Source organism: Balearica regulorum, chromosome 2 (assembly GCF_011004875.1).
Source record: "Balearica regulorum gibbericeps isolate bBalReg1 chromosome 2, bBalReg1.pri, whole genome shotgun sequence".
NCBI lineage: Eukaryota > Metazoa > Chordata > Aves > Gruiformes > Gruidae > Balearica > Balearica regulorum.
The window spans coordinates 146,655,924-146,677,249 of NC_046185.1; the positions used below are offsets into that span (position 1 = coordinate 146,655,924).

The 21,326-nt window shown below is 35.4% G+C and overlaps 1 protein-coding gene across 1 annotated transcript in view; it reads left to right on the forward strand.

Moving 5' to 3' along the window:
• Positions 1 to 21,326, forward strand: part of MALRD1 (MAM and LDL receptor class A domain containing 1) — a 283,169-nt gene that overhangs the window by 101,285 nt on the left and 160,558 nt on the right. Inside the window, exons 21-24 of the mRNA XM_075746327.1 lie at positions 7,434 to 7,590; positions 11,124 to 11,234; positions 12,163 to 12,376; positions 17,530 to 17,777. Coding sequence (XP_075602442.1) covers positions 7,434 to 7,590; positions 11,124 to 11,234; positions 12,163 to 12,376; positions 17,530 to 17,777 — 730 coding nt within the window. The remainder of the gene's footprint in view (positions 1 to 7,433; positions 7,591 to 11,123; positions 11,235 to 12,162; positions 12,377 to 17,529; positions 17,778 to 21,326) is intronic.

Genomic DNA, 21,326 nt, shown 5'->3' on the forward strand with positions numbered 1-21,326 from the left:
TCAGAGCTGCAAACCTTTAATAAGGAAAGAACCCTGTTGAAGCCAATGAATACGTTATGTGTAAGTCACTGCAAGACAGGGGCTGTAAAAGACCTGTTCATATGTTATGATCTATAATAGGCCATCCTATATTATCTACAGTAGGATGACTAGCCAAACTACTTCTGGTGCAGACACTGAATATCTAGCAAATACAGATACTAAAGCAACAAAGTAATTTTTTTCTCTTTCTCCTCACAAAACTTCTCGTGCTTCCTCGAGAAGTGCGCTCTGCCACATTTCCAATCATGACAGATTCACCGTCATTTTACATAGTGAGTAAAACCTTGGCCACTGTCCACAGACTACCCTCTCTTTCCTACATCACACGTTGCCTTCTGTCTGAAATAACGGGCATAATGGGCACTGCATCGAGTACCTGTTACCCAGAGTATAAAGGAGGTGATAGATATCCTCTTGAATAAGTGCTTGAATATTAAGGTCTCTTTCACTTCTGAAGCTTTTTTAGTGGCTTTTTATAATTTCTACAGGCAGATGCAGCGTTCAGGGAACTGTTAGGGTTTGCTTTTTTTTTTTTTTTTAACAGAAGACTTACTCTTTCTCTGTATTTCTATAATAATTTCTGTAATATTTCTATATTGTTTCTACCCACCTTTCAGCAGTTTCCCACCTTAAAGCCAAATTTCAAGTGAACAGTGGTATAGGCACTTCTCCATTTTACAGTTAATATATTGAATTTATGTTGGACTCTATATGGACATATAAGAAGATAAAGATTAAGCCTTCCCTGTATCCTTGCCTGTTTGCTTAGGAATACTGTAATAATAATGACTTTTGGATGCTTTATATTTCTATTGCAATCCTTGCTGCCAATACTAGAAAATATGAAAGGTTAGCATCTTTTTAGAGATTTTTAATATAGACTGTTATTTTTATACCTACTTAAATTTTTTACCAGAACTTTCATATCATTTGATTTCTGACACTATAAACAAGGAATAATAGGAATCAACATAAAATGAAGCTAACATGATGGAAAGGTCAAAGTATTACAGTTTACAACCATCCTGTGTCATATATATAAGGCATTAAAATACCAATACTATACTCTGATGACATAGTACAAGAGAAAAATGACACCAATGTAAATATTTTCTCATAAATATGGTTGTTAGGAAGAAAAAGGGGAGAATTTAACTCCATCTTAGCTAATGAAATAATAATCTAAAAAATTTCTCAAAAAACTTTTGGTGAAAAGTTTACTAACTAGGAAATCCTATCTTATCTACAACTAAAATCCTCCTGCAAACAAACAAACAAAAAAAACCTTTGGCAAAACATTTGTCAGCTGGTTACCTATGCTCTTGGAGGAAAGGGAATAGATAAAGAGACTGATCTCCTCCAGCCCCGCTACCCTGATAAAGGATGCATAGGATGTGATAAATGCAAACTGAAGCCGCTGCCTTGTTTGATTCAAACCATCAACTTGAGCTTCGATGGCCCACATTTTCCTGATAGGTCTAGTATGTCACAATCCTTCCCCTTTGGTCAAGAGAGTGCTTCTTTTGGATGTCATCTAGCACCCTACTGTGCTTTTTGACCACTAGTTTGGGGTTTCTCTCTGTACAGAAACCCATCTGGACTAATAGCAGGTCACTGACTTGGCAGATCCTGGACAAATGGTGTCAGAGAGCTGAAGAATAATGCTTTAAATACTTAATAGGTCCAACATGTCTATGGGGCTCTGATTTTCTATATAGATGCTGCACAGTGTTTATGGACATATATATCCAGGAAAAATGGAAAGGAATGTGGGAACTGCTGCTTTTTGAATTTCAGATTTTAGTATGGTGTGCTAATCATTGGGATGTTTATCCCTCTGAAGAAACTGAAATTTCCCTCTCTGGTTTGCCTTTTTTGTTTGCTTGTTTTTCTCATCATTGCTGAGATTTGGAAGGAAATCAGAACTCTCTAATGAAATGGAGTTGTTTGTTTTCTAACCAGATTTAGTTTTCACTCTAAATGAAAATCAGAGTAAAGGGTATTTTATAAGTCCATCTAAGTGCTTAATCTGGGATTCTCAAACAATTTGTAGAAGATATATAGATGAATTAACACTTTAACAGCTGAGAGATGTCCAACAATTAATTAAATCAGAGTTTGAACTTTCTAGTGCAGGAAAATCCAGCTGATTAATTTTTGATCCACTTTCAGACATTAAAACAATAGACAATTACTGCTATGAAATGAGTAATTCACAGCATGAAACTGTACTTGATAATACTACCAGATTTAAGCTGGGCCTAATTTTCTTGTTAGGCCTCCAACTTTTTTTTAACACACCTAATCTTTCCCTCAATACTAATTCCCATTTAGTATATTCAGTTCCCTGTGTTCTTCTCCATGCTTTGAAAGGGGAAATACAGTGAAGATTCTTTTATGTGTGCCCATTCTTTGCTAACTACATTTTAAAAGGTACTTGAAATATTAAGCTATTAACAAAGTCAAGTATGGAAATGTAGCTCAGTTTCTCATGTTGAATTTTTTATGTCCACTAAAATGTTGTGAATTTCCCTCTGAAATTAATTAGGATTGTTGCACTGGCACAGGAATGTCGCTATATAGGGAATGCTTGCAGTACAGAGGTAAAATTAATTATTTTCAAAGGGTAAGTATCAAGATTTTAATGACACATATTGTAGCTGCCAACTCAGAAGTTTTCCATGGGATAATTTTCCAAATGAGCCTGACATCTTGCAGCTACTGGCAGGGGAGCCTGTACGTATTCTGCTGAATTTCAGCACTTACATAAGATCTACGTTGAAAGCCAGATTTATTTACTCTTATATAAAAGCTGAACAAAATCTGGTTTTACACTGGTTACCATGAACTTCTTGAGGTCTCCTTTGAAAAAAAAAAAAAAAAAAAAAAGTGAGTACTTTTATGGAACAGGAAAGAAAGGAATTTAAGGAGGGGTCAGATGATTAAATTGCACAATGGAGAAACTACTGCTTTAGCTGAAGATCACTCTAAGAACAAAGATAGAGGGTGAGGAGGAGAACAACTTCAGAGCAGAGTAAGAAAGACTGATAATTTAGGTTTATGGAAAGTTTTGGAATACTTTGTGACTGTATTTTACTTACTGGTTTAAAATACATGTAGGCCAGCTAAGAAATCTTACCTTAAAAGTCACAGCTTGACAAGGCGAACAGGTCATTGCAAGTACGTTAACTGGCTGTCCTACAAAAGATGTATCCATAAAAGGTGAAGGTACTCTAGCATGTAAACTGTATGCAAACAGAATGATTTCTTATTACTTTATTCAAACTCTTCCCCCTGTAGAATGCACATCTCCCTGTAAATTCCACGCAGGCTGCTATACCAGCCAGCTTGAAGAATTCAAAACAGAGAGATTGTTTTGCCCTGCAAGGAAACATGATGCAAGTTAATGTCAGCTACAGACACAAGAAGAAAGCTTTCCTTTTAAACAACAGCATGGATAGGTCACAAGTATATCAGTCTTGTAGTCCTAAGTGTAAAAATTTCCATGACAGGAGTAAAGGTGAGCAAGGATGCTCTGCATTTGCTTATCCAGCCCCTTCTGATCCTTCTATCTCCCCTTACTTTCCCACACATACTTAATATTGTTGTAACCACATACTGCCACCATGTTTAATGGCAAGCACTCCATCAAGTGTATCGTACAGAGGATTTTCATTTGGTTTACTAGTTTTAAGTGTAACATTATAGCAAACCCTGAAACAAGGGCAAAAAAAATCTCAATGACACCTGCCGCCTTAGGATGCACTGTGGGACCAGCAGTATCCAGGCAGTGATGTGATTTTGGTCTGCCTTCAGGACAAAGACATATTTGATATCACAACACACCAAATAAGAGATGAATATTTGAATTTCATCATAGTACTGGTTGTATCCTACCACTGTTTCAAACTAATCTCACTGAGAGGCCTGAATGTAATACTGAATAGTCCGGGAAGTATGAGGGCTGTAAGTGCTCTTGCTTTTCAGAGCTCTTTATGAGGCTGCTGCTTACAGCCCTCTTAAAGGCTTTTGTAGATACAGCGCTGACACTCTTGGACCACTGAAGGCATGAGTTCCCAGTAGCAGACTTAACTCTGAATTTTTAAATGTTTTTCCAAACCTTAAGAGAACTGGATATTCTTTTACCTCCAGGCAAGACTCTGGTAGAATACTCAGTGCCAAGGAAAAAAAGAAACCAAAAGTTGCTGCATTGAAATAACAGCTTTCTTCAGCAGAAAGGAGTGAAATAAATTAATATTCCAAATGCAGACTTGCTTGAAAGTTCTGTACCTATGTAGTTTTCAAAGTTTTCAATTATCACTTATAGTACATGCAGTTTATTAGGAGAAGCTGTTTTAACAAAAATGCTTTATTACTTTTTATTTTGGGATTATTTTTTTTAACCTAATTGCCCTAGGGCTTGCTTATAAGTTATATTTTTTGTGCTTATTTTCTGCAATAGTTCACTTCCAAACATTTATGCTACTGTCTCAAGGATGATGTAAATGCATGTAATAATTATTAAAATGTTTGAATTGCCAGGATACAGTGTTAAAAGAAAAGCTTCAGTGACACTTCTTTCATCTGCTTCTGAATGAAAAGAAAAATAAGATTGTGGAGAAGATGCAGATTTCCCCAAATCATTACGCTTCCCCCTAGAATCTCACTGGACTGATTTTGGTCCCTCTTGGCTTTATCAGCAGTCCCCAGTGATTTCACCTGTAACATGTCTGACCTACACCAAATGAAGCTCTGCCCCACATTTTAAGATGTATTTTTAAAACATATTGTTCCTCCTTCAAAAAATGTATCTATTTGTATATGGCTTAGAAATAGAAAAATTTACTATGAATTATTGCGCATTTCTTCTATAAGAAAGGAAGATTATAATTCTGTTGAGTAGCTAATTCTATTTTATGAGTAGCACTAGAAATGTTAACTCTGATCATGACCACTACTTTCCTGCACGTATTTGATGTCTACCTAAAACTATGTGCATAGGCAACCCATGCCATACACTACTGATTTTTTATGTAAAAGTTTTCATTTTTCAATTATGAATCATATGTACTTTATGTTCTCCAATTAAGATGTATGAAACTGTCTGCAGAATGTTATCTTTTTCCTGTAAAAGTTCCTTCATTTTACGGGATCTTTCAGTACTTCACTTTTAATAAAACAAATGTATTAATAGTTTAGAGCTGAGGATGATCTTTCCTAGCTAAAGAGAAATTATGAGAATAATTTCACTTCTGTGCCTTTTGATATTTGCAGATATTTTACATACAAATCCTTACCGATATCTACAAATTCAATGATTCTCTCATTCTTGCATGCTAGATAAGGTTTTGGGAAATCTCTGAGAAGTGTGTAATGATTACAGGATTGAACTGTGGGTGATTAACTAGGAAAAGTGCTCCCCCCACTTCTGACCCACAGAAGTGTCAGAACTACACTTACCTGTGCTGGAGGAAACAGCCTGGGATTTCTGTACCAAAACATTTTATAATGACCAGAATTGTCTCTTATTTTCATCTACCAACATATTTTCTGTAGTTTCCCATGGCTATAGCAGTTGCCTTTTTAAACCTTTTTTTTTTCTGGTGTGGCACCGGCGGAGGCAGAAGCGGTACTCTGCGTAAGAAGCAATGAACCAGCCTCTGGTTTGGAAGGATTTTTGAAGGGCTATTTTGTGTCAATGGCTATTACTAGGTTTTAATTTTCCTAAGAAGCAAAAATTTAACAGCCTTGAACATCAAGAAAGAGAAAGAGATGGAAAATTATTTTCATTTAACTATAACCTTAAGATCAACCACAGGTTATAGGAAGGATAAGGAGATACTTCATGAAATTCTTTGCCCTGGGCAAAGGAAGAACAGGCTGTTTGCAGTCTATCAATCTGTCACTGGTCATATTAGAAACAAGTTTCTGCATACGTGATTCTAAGGATGAGTGAATTAATTAAAGGACTTCAGATCCTCAGAGGAAATTGCTGTAGGAGTACACAGATAAAATTTGACTGTTTCTAGCCTACTTTATATTATGTACTAGAGTAGATAGAATGTGCTGTTCCTAAAGTTACTGAATACTGGTGGAATTCATTCTCTCCTTGACCTCCAGAGTACATGACAGGCCTTAATTAATATATGTTAAAGTATTTTGTGATTATTGAGTGTAAATTATTCTATATGGTAAATATAATCTATTAGTTTTGTTGTAACTTTGCAGTGATGAACTTGTATGTGCTAAATTCATAGTTGTCACACAGATCAGTACACATTGAGTTCAACACAAGCATTGCAGTTGGAGGTAAATTGTGTCTAAATAGTGACGTTATTTTTCAAAATTTTATAACATGTTTTAAAGAAACAATTTTCTTACAAGATTTCAAAGAAACTTCACTAGATTATTGAAAAAGTAGTTATAAAAAGACTGCATTAGTCTGAGTTCTTGCCACAGGCACTGAAGTCTTTTAGACTGCTCTAAGTACAAAAACTTACAGGTTTTATAGTATAAAACCTTATAGTATAAAAACCTAAAGTTCTTGAATCTGCATCATCGAAGCCCTGACTTCCCATTTGGCAGGACTTTCAGTCTGTGACCACCCTCTGGGTACCCTGCATTTCTTGGCAGGGTTTGCTGGGCATGGTCACTGCCTTCTCACAGTTGCAGTGATGCAACTTTATGGAGTGGTTGCCCAGAGCTTGGCCAAACAGGAAAACTGAAAACCAAGGAAAACCTAATACCAGGACCTTTTCAGAAACATAGGTCTCATTGTCAGGTTTGTAAGCCCTTGTTGGAAAGATTTTTCCTTTTGAGAAGCACTGAGCATGTAGCAGCAACACCAAAGAGAAAGGAATCTTATCTTTGGTCAACAGCTGCTTTTTATTTTGAAAAGCAAGGTTTTTAGGAGCCAAACAACTCATTTAGATACCCAAAACACTAAAACTGTACTTCTGGTCTCTCTGTACACTCGGAGTCTGATGCTTACTGCCAAGCCAGACTCATCTTTCCCAGCAGCCCAGAAGAAAGAATTTCACCTGGTTTGGGTTTTCTTGGCTTCAAGCCAGGCTCAAACCCTCTGATTTCCCCGAGGAAAGAGGAGGGGAGGAAACCCAGAGGCCGTCCAGCCCTCATCTATACGACCCTGTGGGTAAAGGCTGACTTCAGCTCTGTAGTTTATTTTGTCTATCTGTGATATAAAAATACTAGCTGCCTTGTCAAGGGCTTTTTGGGATTCTGGCTACACAGTAATTAACTAAAGGGCCTGCAGATACCAGATAGAAGATGCTCTATCTGTATAAGGAAATATTAGCATTTTACCTTTAAATATATTTTAATTATGATTAAATGTTTTGTTTTAATAACGAAAAACCTTTCTCTCTGAGCAGGTTTACTGAAGAAGGGTGGTATCTCTTTGCAGACAGCTCAAATGGAGAATTTGGTCATATCGCTGACATTGCTACCCCAGTCATCTCCCTTACGGGGCCCAAATGCAAAATCATATTCTGGAACTACATGAATGGTTCAACAATAGGTTCTCTGGAGGTATGGAGATGTTCTTTGTTTTGGGTTGGGGTTGTTTTACTGCCTGAAATTGCTGTGTGAAAATTCATGCCTTGTCATTTAGTTTCATTAAAAACTAGGCTGCTAATAAATGAAAATGAACAATTACTAGTACCCCATTGCTCTCAACATGTTATAACTTGAAGGAAGCATTAGCTTGAGTAAGCTGTGGAAAATGTAACTTTCTACAACTGTCATAAATGCTGACCTTTATAAACATACTGTGGTTGGAACTTCCATAAAAGAAAAAGCCTTGTACTGCCCAATACCCTTTGACACTGAAAAGCATCAGTAGATATTTGGACAATGAGGTTTTTGGCTGAATGCGGGAGGATTAAAGAAAAGAAGTAATTGTATTAAAATTTGCTGTAAAATTCTGTAGAAACAGCTTATTGCTATGTTATCCCTCAGAAAGTTTAATATATATCTTTTAGAGGTCAATTATATTAATGTAAGCAACATCAAACTATGTCTAGGACATAACAATAACAAGCTTTCTTACTCATACCATTTTCTTCACTCTAGTTAAAATAAAAGCACTTCTGTAGTAGAAAAGTAACTCATTCAGCAGCTTGTAGATCAAATTAGTCACCGCAAAGTGAATGAACAAAACAGCAACATTGTTCTCAACAATTATTTTGCCACACATCTGAGTAACTATAATGACATTTCCCGTGGATGTTACACAATAACTACAGCATCAGAAATGGATTTAGAAAAATTACTCAGGATAAGATACCCAGTCACCTGTGCACTCAGTATCAAATTGGGAGTGGCCAGTGTGTGTGAATTTAATTATACAAATAAATTCTCACTGGCTCAGTTACTTTGATTAACAAATTATAATAAAAAGCTGGCAGAATTCAGCTGTTTTGAAGATGAAATTAAAATGTATGTTGACATTAGAACTGAAATCTAAGACGTGGTGTGCTTGATCCCATGCCTGTGGTTTGCTAGATGTTCAGAGGAAGCATGTTCTGTGTTTTCTTGAAATTTTCTTAAACAATTTTTTAAAATATCACTGAATTTCTCCCAAGCAAGTAAGGATCATGCTAGGCTGCTTGGCAAGTAGACAAATTTTAATTCATTAGAATTAGTGGGAAATCAGACTATGAAGATGGTTTGTCATCAGGTTTAGGACTCCGGACAGATCACTTTGCTTTGGGAGTTCTTTGCATTTACTCCAGATTCTGGGGCTTCTTTAGAGTGTAGGAAGTGACATTAGTTGGAACAAGGTCCACAGAGCGTTTTTTGGAGATTAATAGCAAATTCTGTGGAGCCATGCCCAGTATTACCACCACAAAAGGCAAATGTATATAATATTTTTTTTCTCTCAGTTTCAACACTGGAGACTACAACCTCCCTCCATTCCTTAACTGGTTTCTGCCCCTCCCAACTTAATTGATTTTAAGATGTACCAATGGAAAATCACAAAACCTTTGCATTTTAAACATTGAAAATAATTACCTGGTTTCAATTCCTTGATCAAGAAATTAATAATGAATGTCAAAATAATCCAGAATACAAAACTATTTAGGTAACTTCTCATTATTTTCTTCTAAAGGTTCTAAGTATTATATGAATGTGCACATTTTCTGTGCTTAAAAATCACTAAAGGTCTCTTATCCATCTCTTCCCCCAAGACTACCACATTTTTATTTAATTCACAAGTTTGGATTTTTGCACATTATTCTGCATCCATGCCATAAAATGTCATGTAAGACATGTTGAAGACTTTCCTGCTGTTTGCATGAATGGCTGTCTTCCTGTGTTTCTATGACTTTATTTAAATGCTGATTAGCTGTCACTTTATTGTGCAACCTTAGTTTGAAAATTTGTTGGAATCATTTTTGTCTGGTTTCTGTCCTCTGCATTGGCATGGGTAACTCTACCAAAGTATTGGATGTGCTTTTTCAATAACCTGCAGTGTAAGCAAAATGCATAGGGCTTCATAGTGCATTAAGGTACAGGGAAGCCTTGGATTTTAATAGCACATAAATTTATGGACATATTTAACTCCACAATTAGAACCTTTAGCACAGTATGATCGAAAATGTGAATTTCTGATGAAGGATTTGGATTTATAATTTAGTAGGTAATTTACCATGTATGTAAAACCATGTGTGTATGTGTCTATATAGTCACACACATTTATATCTATATTTGTATAAATATATAGCTTGTATGTGAGTGTAAGAAAAACTTTTTCTTATTCAGCATCTTTTATTTTCTCAAATAATATCTGTAATCTCTGTTTCTCCCCAATTTCCCCCCCCCCCCCCTTGAAATTCATGTCTTTTGTGGGCAGTTCCTCTTGTCTATAAAGCCAGGTGTCACTTTGTTTTTCTATTCAATTTAATATATTACACCTGTTTCTTTTGTTCCTCTGGAATGAAAACTCTTCTGAGGATCTGCTGTTTGCTTGACAGAACTTACCTGTTATGCAATATCATATACACTCATGGGACTGCATAAATTTTCAAAAAACCTCTTTTTTTCATTAAGATGAAAAATGCCTGGGCTGCCCTAAGAAGATTACACAGAGTAGCAATAAATCCTTGAAAGCAGAAGTGGTTCAGGCAACTGATGAACCGATGTTTAATTCTGTGAGTAGTGGCTGGAGACACAGCTTGACACACTTCATCAAACACCCATCTTGTTGTTATTGGCAGGTCAGTTGAATTTGGATGCCCAAGAGGTTGGAGCACAGTATCTCTAGGACTTTGTGCTCATGTTGAAAAGTGTCAGCTTTTCCCAGTTCAATGACTATTCACAGGGGTAAGGGTATTTATGAGTCTTCCATTGCCGAAACAGGTGAAATTTGGTCTTTGGAATAAAAGAACAAGTTTTTATTTGTAGAAGAAAAAATGGTGTTTTATAAGAATCGAGACAAGAAAATCTATCCCAGAATGGAACAATCTAATGGATGCATAAGCTAACGTATTTTTCAGTAACTTTTATTGTTAGTGCTGTTTCTATGTTTTACAAATGGATCCCAACCCATTAATGAGGAATTTTTATTTATGGGTAGCCACTCCAGATAAATTAATGACATAAGTTAGTCCAGGCAAGACGTTGGATTGAATATGTTTATCAGGAGATCAAAAAATCTTAAAGTATTATTTTCTTAGAATAGTCATTTGCACTGGCAAATCCCTTTGCGTCGGATTGGACATTAGGAAAAGGCTCTTCACTGAGAGAGTGGTCAGTCCCTGGGACAGGGCCCCCAGGGAAGTGGTCATGGCACCAAGCCTGTCAGGGTTCAAGGAGTGTCAAGGACGATGCTCTTAGCCCTATGGTTTAGGTTTAGGTAGTCCTGTGAGGAGCAGGGAGTCAGACTAGATGATCCTTATGGGTCCCTTCCAACTCAGGATATTGTATGATTCTATGATATTTAATGGTGGTATAGAGATAAGTTGTACAAGGTATTCTTGTATTCTTGTCTACAATTAAGGAACTTAAAGTGAGTTAGCAACAGAAAGATTTTTTGTGACCTAGAATTATTTGCTTTTTAGGTACTCTGCAAAACTGGTAACAAGACTTCTAAACTGTGGACTCAAAGTGGCAGCCAAGGTCCTCAATGGAACAGAGCAGAAGTGTTCTTAGGAATTCGTTCAGATTTTCAGGTATGTATTCCTATATTATGTGCTGTCTAGACAGCTGGCTTTAGGTAGTTATATTATGCATTCTTCACCTCCTCATTTCCCTTTTTGCCCCATACTCCTACTGTACATCCCCTTTTGAATATCAAAAGTCATCTTTTTTGACTATCTGGTTATCTGAGCTGGACACAAGTTTTTTGTAAATTTCTCACTCTCCCTCAATCACAGACTGATATCCATTTTTAAGACAGACAATCCTTTCTATCCTTGAATCCATTTCAGGTTAAACTATTCCACTTCCTTCTCCTTAGTATGTAGTAGTATTACATCTGGTTTATGAAAAAAGAGTCTTGAGCATGATGTTTGCTTTGAAATATGAGCTGATTCCTAAGCCTTTTAGAGATATTTAGTCATGGATATGCCATGCTTAGTTATATCCTTTTTTTTAAAAAAAAAAAAAAAGAGAGAGAGAGAGACACAGCCAGGAACATATTTAAAAATGTATTACATTCCCTTGTACTTCTGTCTTGGATGGCTTTTAATGAAACTTTAACATTCTTTTTACAGTGATGGAAATAACTGATGAATGACTCATACTAGTGTTTTTCACGCTTACCTTGCAGAAGTAGGTGGAACCCTTGCTATTAATTCAGAAATGGGGACCACTATCAGTTTGTGTTGCTCATTTTCTTTCTCTTTTTTTTTTTTTTGTTTGTTTGTTTGTTTATACTTGGTTGATGTTAGAAGATCATCCTTCAATAACTATAGTGACAGGTCTGTACAAGCAGTAGTATAAACTTTCATAGGACTGTGCTGTGGCAGTAAGAACTGACCACTTCGTATTCCAAGATTTGCAAGGACCATCATAGTTTCTGTTCTATTCATGTTGCATGTATAAGCTTTTATATATCTTAACAGTGTCTTACTGTAATAGCTCTGTAATTTTTATTAGGTTGTTTTCAGGGCAAAACGTGGTGTCAGTTACATGGGAGACGTGGCAGTGGATGATATTACCTTTGAAGATTGTTCCCCTTTGCTCATCCCAGGCAGACCTTGCACATCAGACGAATTCACATGTGCCAACAAGTACTGTATCCCAAAGGATAATCTGTGTGATTTTGTAAATGACTGTGCAGATAACTCAGATGAGAGCCCTACTATTTGCAGTACGTATGGTAGCTTTTTAATATAATTATCATAAATAACTGTGCCTGCTGTGAATTGTTATTACTTGAATACTTTTGGCAGCTCATCAGCTAAGAAAGCAAACAAGAAGGTAATAATTTAATTTTGTTCCTTGGCTTCTAAGGATTTTAAATTACTATTATTTAATTTGAAATCATATGATAGAAAAAAAAAAAAAGAGCTGTTAGTGAATTTCTTAAAATAACTCAGAAAGCAGCTGTCTTTAAAAACAGAATAGAAATCTCCTGCTTTCCATATGAAAAGAATTTATTAAGGCTAAAAAAATACTTCAAGCATAATAATACTTCAACCTTTGGGATATGAGGGACATGCCTGCTTTGATATTTCAAGGATTGTCAGGTCTCTTAGCAAATCATTTTAATCTGAATAGTGTACAATTTGGGTTTTACAAGAGATATCAGGAAACAGCATCTGTAGTACTGGATTCAAAGAATGAGGTTTCATATCAAATGGGTTCTCCTCTGGAGAAACAGATCACAATATATAGTACTAACAATTTCTTTTTTCTAGTACAATTGTGGGAAATGCTCACACAATCAAATCTGCATTGTCTGGTACCGTACACACAGTTGCCCCATTTTTATCGAGATTATGAGTACAGTTTATCAAATTCTCAGTTAATACAATTCTGTGAAACAAAGGTATGCCAATATCCTATGAAGCTAAGGTACACGGCAAAGGCACTGTGTTTTGCAAATTCTTTTCATACTATTAAACTTCTCAGTAATTTCCAAACCAGGAATAACATGTCACTAAGCTCTATGGGGACCAGTTCAGATCTTCTGCAACTAAATATGAGGAGTATTTCAAGTTGGAATTACTCTGTTCAAAAATATTCTCATATTTTGGCTTTTATTTTCTGAAATATTTAAAAGCTGTTTACCTGTGACTTTTCTGAGTTTTCTGGATAGTCTGTATTTCCCACAAAACACCATCAGCCAAGTAAAGACTGAAGCAGTCGGGGCAAGATGGTTCAAACAGGCTGATAGGATTTAGTTTTGATTCCCCATTGGAAAAAAAAGAGGAACTGAAGCAGTCCCACAAAGAAAATGCTTTCCTATGAAGTGCTTTTCCTAGTGATTATTTTTAAGTTTTAAAAAATGTTAAAAAACATCTTTAAAAAAATTAAGAACTTTCCTAACTGCATTGTAACAGGAAGCTTTACAATGATTATGGAGCCTTTAGAGCAGAGGGGTCATTACTGGGGTGAAACTTCTATAGCCACGTAGATGTTATCTCAGGTAAAAAATTAATCCCATTTATAATGTCTATTTGTGCTGTAAAATGCTGGGTGACCAATTATGTCTTTCTTTGTTAGGTCTAGGAGTGCTTTATTCAATAGTATTTTCAATAACAGTGTCAGGAATTGGGCTAATTTTTGCTTTCCTGTTTTCCCTTTTATTTTTTCGGTTTTGAAATAGGTATGCTGCTTTAAATCTCCACTATGTGGGTTTCTTTTATTGGTGCTGCCTCTGCTTTAGTTATTTAATAAAGTAGAAATACATAATATAACACTTGCTGAAAATATACCTATCAGAAAAGTGCTAGTTCTCTTTTCACAGCTTTTTCATGAGGCAGGCTGCCTCTGAAGAGAGCACAATGATAGGAAGCACATACTTCCACTCTTTGTGGGTTTTAATCATTCCTTGCAGCCATCAGAGAAGAGTTGTTTCCTCACTGCTGAACCATAGAACGGTAGCTTGAAAACCTCAAATTCAGAAGCTTGGGGAAAGCTTTAGTGGGGCAAAGCATGATAGATCAAAGCACAGGAAACAAGAAATAGGCGGTTTTGCCCAGGCATGGCAATTGTGTTTAAAAACCATGAAAACTGTAGCTTCAAGCTACATAGCACCTTTTAGCAGTAGGCCTTCCTGGATCTCTAACTCTAATGGTAGATGTTGTTTGCTATGTGCACGAAGAATTAATTAATGAAATCTTTCTGCACCATGTTGAAAGAAATTAGTCTCTAATCTCTATAATATTCCTGAAACTCCAGAATGTTAATAGGACTATATCACATGATAATACTCACTAAGTCTAATTAGCAATGTCTAGACAAAGCCAGTGCTGCTCAGATATAACCTATGCCCCATAAAGCTGTTAAATTACTGTTGAGAGACCTGTGACTTGGTTTTGTTTGCTTTGTAGAGGGCTCTTTCTAGCTAGTTGCATGACATCAGTGCCATAAAATAAATCAAGTACACATTTTAACAGATACACTGATTCATCAAATGTTTAGAAATTATTCCATTAGATACTGAAAGGATCTTTAAGTATAATGTCACTAGTACTATATTCTTACTACAAGGGTATGAGAACAAAATAAACCAGAACAGTGCTGGAGACGTAATGGGTGGTAGCACTTTCAACCTTGTTCAGAAACTGCTGGGGTTTGCCTTATGCTGCTTGAGATTATCAATGTATCAGAGGAAGGTCTCTGAGGTAGCTCTGGCTAGATTGAGTTGGGCATGCCTCTTGAGGTAGAAATGGTGTTTTTTGAGAGCTAGGAAGTTAAATTTTGTGAAAAAGGCTGTGGGGCCATAATGTTTTTCCAGTCTGAATTATGGATTAGTGCCAGTGCAGGTGGCTGTACTTGGTAGGTGTTTGGTTTTATCTGAGCTTGGTTAATGTTTGGTTTAGCTCATCAGTGTGCTTCTGAAGCAAATATCTCAGTTATTCCTATTTATTACAATTTGGTTTGCATTCTAGAGTGTGCTCAAACATATGAACTAGGGTCTATTCATTAGAAAATAAACTGAAAGATGAGCTCCAGGAGGGCATCAAATATATTCTAACCACTAGTGGTCATTCAGCCCACCGGATCGGTTTATACCACCTCAGTCGTCTTTCCTCCACTAGCCCTCTAAATGCCATCAGGTCCTCAGCATCAGGTGTTTTGTGCTACAGAACTGCCCCTATAGCTCTGTACTTCTTGTTCATCCAGGCATAGCTGTTGGGAATAATATGACTTAAAATAGTTTAAATTTTGCTCCATTTAATTGCTTGGTTTATTACAAAGATTCATTAGTCTTTTGTGATCAACATAATAACATTCATATACCTCCTGTTAAGTGTTTTTCTTCAATTATTAAGCTCTCATCCAGTAGAGTAATTCAGCAACCCTGTATCACTGCGCCACAGACAAAAGGATTAGCTCTGCTTTTGTACTTCATTACTAAGAGTTCATAGTTCTTCACAGAAGTGTCTACTACCAAAGATTTAATATGCAATCACACAGTCATCTGCTGTAACTTGAGCTTCTAAGCAGGCTGCCTAAGTTCTCTTTTTCATCACTAGAGTGACTCACTTCCAGGCTGAAGTTCATGTAATTTAAAATTGGTTGTTTGAGTTAGGTTAAATAAATTGTCCCACAGATATGACTATTTTTCTTTGTTGAATGTAGAGATCCTACAAGGACATCTAAATTTAGATTAGGTAATGCACAATATATACAGCATTAGCAGGGATGTTCAATGCTCATGCCTTGAGGTCTTGATTCTTGAAAACATGCCTTTAAAATAAAATGGTCTGTTTCAGGCATGAATGTTATTGACTCGAGGTGGAATGTGTAAGTAATTGAAGGAATTTCTTTAACTAGGATCATGAAATATTAAGTAACTAAATGATCATATGGCAAAACATGAGTTACAAATTTTATGGGCAATTACATTCCGTTGAGGTAAACTACAATCTATGTTTTTCATAAATTATAAGCATATCTTTTAGCACATCAGGTTTTGGGGGTTTTTGAATTGTTATTTCAGATGGCATCATATTTGCAGACAAAAGTAAAAGATAGTGAAGCTATTTTTGCTAAATAGTTCATGTTTTTAAGAAAAAGTTTCTAACTTCTTTTTCACCCTTATGACCTCCACAAGAAAAATACAAGGAAGAAATCTTTCATCTGATTTCAGCCTGAAATTTTAGAGGTAGCTGTCTGGTACAGTTTTGGTCCATGTGTAGACTCCATGGATTTTAGCTCCTTGGCCTCATTACTGAGGCTTCTGACCAGCTGCCAATTAAATAAAGCTACTTTTAAGTGGGTGAACTTTATCAGACCCCAGAAGAGGGTTAGATTCTGTTTACATTTTATGAGAGAGCTTTTGTCATTTCTTATATTGTCTGACCAAATAATCCATACAGTTTCCAAATTTATTTTCAAAGCACTTTACTTTCCAGCAACAATAGTAAGAATATTCAGGGCACACTTGAAAGTCTCTTGAAGGCTCTGCCAAAATTCCAACTTATTTCAGCAAGTTTAGTCTTACTTGGTAATCATTATAATGAAGTTATAGATGCATAGAGGAAAAATTATACACAGTTTAAATTTCTGGAGTGACGCAATTGAGTTGATTTACATGGACAGTTGGTTCACCGTGCTGGATGTTTTAACATTCAAGATTGGAAAATTGGTAAAGAACATAAATTTTGTTTCATATAAAAATCAACCAACATTATGACAGCTTTCTCTTTTTCTAGGCATTAAATACAATTTAAGGAGAAATGTAGATAATCATCTACATTTGCATGTTGGCTAAGAAAATACAAGTGTGACTTCTGGAAATATGCAGAAGTAAACTATGGGTGTGATTCAGGTCAAAGTTAGCACACCTGCATTTATATTTTACCTCTATGTGTCTGTATGGAGGCTGTGCCTTTATGGTGATCAATACATTCATTTGGATGGGTTTCTGTTCCCTTAAATATAGGCATTTGTTATTGTTTTCACCTGACCTTCACATGTTCCTCTGAAAAGAGGCTAGTTTTCTGCAGATGTCTTGGATGCCGTATGGAGACCACCAACTGACCTCTGCCTGTAAGACCCTGAAGAGCTATTCAGCTTGACCTATAATAGATTGCTATATTTGGTTACTTTTATACCAAGGACTATGATGAGAGTGCAGAGACCTACCTCATATATATGCAGTTTTATCCTATCCTACTATTATATCCTAGAACATAATAAATGTTCTGTTTAATAAGATACATCGATATTATTTTTTCTATTGAAGCATTATTTTTTCTTTATGGATTTGAATACTACGCTGTAGTACATGTACCTAATTAACTTCTTGATAAAAAACCTCTTATCATGTATGCAAATGTCTTTCAGATACATCTATCGGGCACTGCAATTTTGAGTTTGATCTTTGTGGATGGAAGCAAGACAAAAATGATGATTTTGACTGGAACCTCAGAACTAGCAGTACTACAAAAATGGGCATTGAACCAGCTACTGATCATACATTACAAGAGCCATCTGGTCATTATATTTTTATAAAGAGTTCATTTCTTCAGCTGCCAGGACAGAAAGCTAGGATTTCTAGTCCTGTCCTAAGCAGAAGGAATAAAGACTGTAAGGTATGTGGGGGTGTGGTACTAGCAGGAATGCAGAATTTGATTTCTAGATGGCACCAAGATAATATTCCTAAAATGAATAAAGATGATCACTGAAATATTTCTTGAGAAAAAAACAAGCATGTTGTAGAAGAGTCAGGGCCTGATCTTATTTCCTTGAAATCATAAGAAAACATGTATCTTGTTGTGGGAGAAAAATGATTTCTGTAAGTAAATAAGTACTCTGGGAGATTCAGATGAAGTTGACAGGCAGGGAACACAGTGTCTGATTTAGAATATGTCTTATGTGACACCACCCCTGAGTAGCATACAACTATGTAATGTTTTGTGATTTTATGGAGAAAATATGTATAAATACAGTAACAATTGGCTTTCAGAATACAACTGCAAATGGAAGGATGCACAGCAGAGGGCTTTGTCACTGATTCTCCTCTAGACAATGGAGAAAAGCAAGTCTTTATTTTCCAAAACATTACAGCACAGTGATTTGAGCTTGATCATCTCTCTGCAAATCTGGATTAAAATGTTTTCTAGTTTTGATACATCTTTTACAGTTGTTGCTAAAATGGTAAATTGTAGTTTCATAAGACATCTTCAGAACACATCTTTCAGACTCTGCTAGAGGAACAACATGCTGAAAAAGTGAATTTTCCAAAAAGCTGAACTATGCATGACTTTGAAATGGTATTTTTTCCAAATTTTCATAGTCTTTAAGTGTCAAGGCAAATCTGAGTGGTATCTCAGTTTCTAACAGCATCAAACACAAAATGGAAGTTTAAACATTAATAGTTACCAATAATTCTAAGTATTAATAAAATTAGTAGTAATTTTAAAATACTAATTGGAAGTAGAGCTTAAGAAATACCTATATATTATTTACATGGAGAGGAATACTGTGCATAAATGGAGCTGCTGTGAGAGGGAAAGTGGTACTTCTAGCTTTTGGAAAATTTATAAAGACTTAGAAAATTACCAAGGCAGGAATGGCTTAACATTTTCAGGGTAAATTTGGGAATGGATTTCTAGAATTGAAGAAGTGATCTGGGGAAAAAAAAAAAAAAAAAAAGAAAAAAAAAGAAAAAAAGGACGTAGCGAAAAGAAAAAGGAGGTATTAGTATATAAAGTTATTTCAGACTTTGTTTTGAGATGACCTTTTATACTCCATTCTGTGAGTTATTAGAGTTGAAAGGAAGTGTGAACAAATGCAGAGTGGTCTTAGTTGTATGCCAGCCTAGAATCCAGGGTAAATAATTTTGGAACGACTGTGAGTAAAAACAACATTCAGGCTATTATTTTGCTAATTGTTTTGCTATTAATACATTAAGATTTGTCTAACTTGGCAACAGGAATGTTTGTTGGCTATCTATCTTTACCCAGTTAAATAAATTCAATAGCTCTCTAATGATCTGACCATAAAATAGCCACCTTGCTCTCCAGCATTTGAAGCATCTCCACTGCTGATGCTACACTGGGAATTCTTACTCCATCTGTTTGTTGGAGATCGTGGTCTAGTAACTTGTCTGAGAGATGATATCAGTGTTTTTATATTTATTGAAGATGTAAAATTTTATTGACTTTCTGTCTGAAAACAGGATATGTAATCATTTTACATTAGATTTTGTCCTCAGTAGTCTCATATTGCAAGTTCACCTTTGTATATCTATCTAGCATCTAGTTCTCTCAAGAGAATCATCTTCGTGAAGAGGAGCTGTTTTTTTAAAAACCTTTGAATCAAACTGATTTTGTGATCACTGCACTGTGCTCATCAAATGAAGGTTTTCTTAGACTGAAATAGTCCTAAATAGTTTTATTGTATATGTAGATGACATCTCTGTTCAAAATGTCCAGTCATTTGCATCTAGATCCATTTATCTCATGTTTACTACTCACAAGGAAGATCAAAACCTGTAGAGTTTGTCCGTAATTTGGAAAGAGTTCTGCTTATGCTTGAGATTTCTAAGCATTTCATTTGATTGAAATTCTTCTGGCTGTTTGAACACTCCCAAAACTCTTTATAGATAAGAAAGCCAGGAAGTCATAAATGTCTTGATTTTATGATCCAAACAAAACTTGATTAATTTCAATATGTCTGTAGCAAAACTTAATCTAGCCATTACAAAATATCTTTAAAATTTGAGCCATGGTCTCATGTTTTCCAAGTTAATATTCTGTATGGCCTAAAATACACATATTTAAAAAATTCTGCTCACATGATCTTGGACATGTTTGCTTCTTTCTCTAGCATCATATTTGAAAACATCTCTTTCTCAACCTTATCTTGTTTTATGCTTTAAAAATAACTCTTCCACTAGTTAACTTCTGTCAAGGAAGAATAAAACATATCTATAAAGAAATGCACAATAACTGAGAATGATTGGTTCACATCTGAATATATATGATGTATCACACATTAAATGCAATGAAAAGCTTGAAACATAACTTTTGGAAACAATTACTTTTGTCACACTGAAAATTATTTACAAAACCCAGGAGGTCTATGCACCTTGTACAGACAAATCTCTACATCCATGATATGGTCTGAAACAGTCATATTTATGATATTTTATAGTGCTTTTTGAAGGTTCTGACCAGTTCTGAAACTTTCATTTAGGCAAAAGACCAAGGGAAATGAAATTTCTAGTAAAGTAAATTGTATGAATGAAAAAAATTATTTCAGGACCCAGAGCTTTATCTTAGCAGATCAGACAGTCCCTTGAAGTATTTTTTTCCTTTCTATGAATTATTAGAGAAGCAAAGGCTACATCACATATTACAAAAAACTTAGTCTGAGATCTTAGGTCCATTTAGATGAATGAAAAATGTACATTTACATCAGTGGGACAAGAGTTTTACGCAGAGAAAACAAATACACATCAACAAGTATAAAGGGAGATGTATGGAAAGAAAAAAAAAAAGGTTTCTTTGTTTACAAGACTTTCACAAAGCAAGCTTCATCTTCAAAAAGAATAGGAATCCAAGGGAAACAATCTAAGTAGAGAGAAAGTGAGATTATGCCAAAATAAATCTGGGAAAGAAAAGGGAGAGTTCTGCAACAAGGCAGCAGTGATAAATAATTATACTATTTGGAAATGTCAACCCATAAGAAAACCAGGAAATCTATATATGCTGTTGTAGAACAATAAAGAAATTGTGATGAAAATACTTTTAAAAACCTTAAATACCTTCTTTGAATTAGTATTCACTGCAAGACATTGTGTAGTGATACCAGTCTGAGGGCTGCTCCTTAGTACCGATGTTGAAGTAGCACTGTTGCAGACTATGGTGGCAAAAGAGATGGTGTTGGAACAAAGTCTTAAATTTAGTGGCAATTGGTAACCAAAAGCATATGGCATACATCGTGATTCTGAGGGATTTTAAGAATGAAGTCAAAGAATTTTAATAAAAGCTATGAAATAAAAGGTATGAAATAAAAGGTATGAAAAGCAATTCCTTTATGGTATGCACAGTAGAAGGGGTGTGTATGTTGTTTTGGTTTTGCAAGTATTGGATATTTCTGTATATTTTTGCATTGTAACCTTTCCAATTTTATTT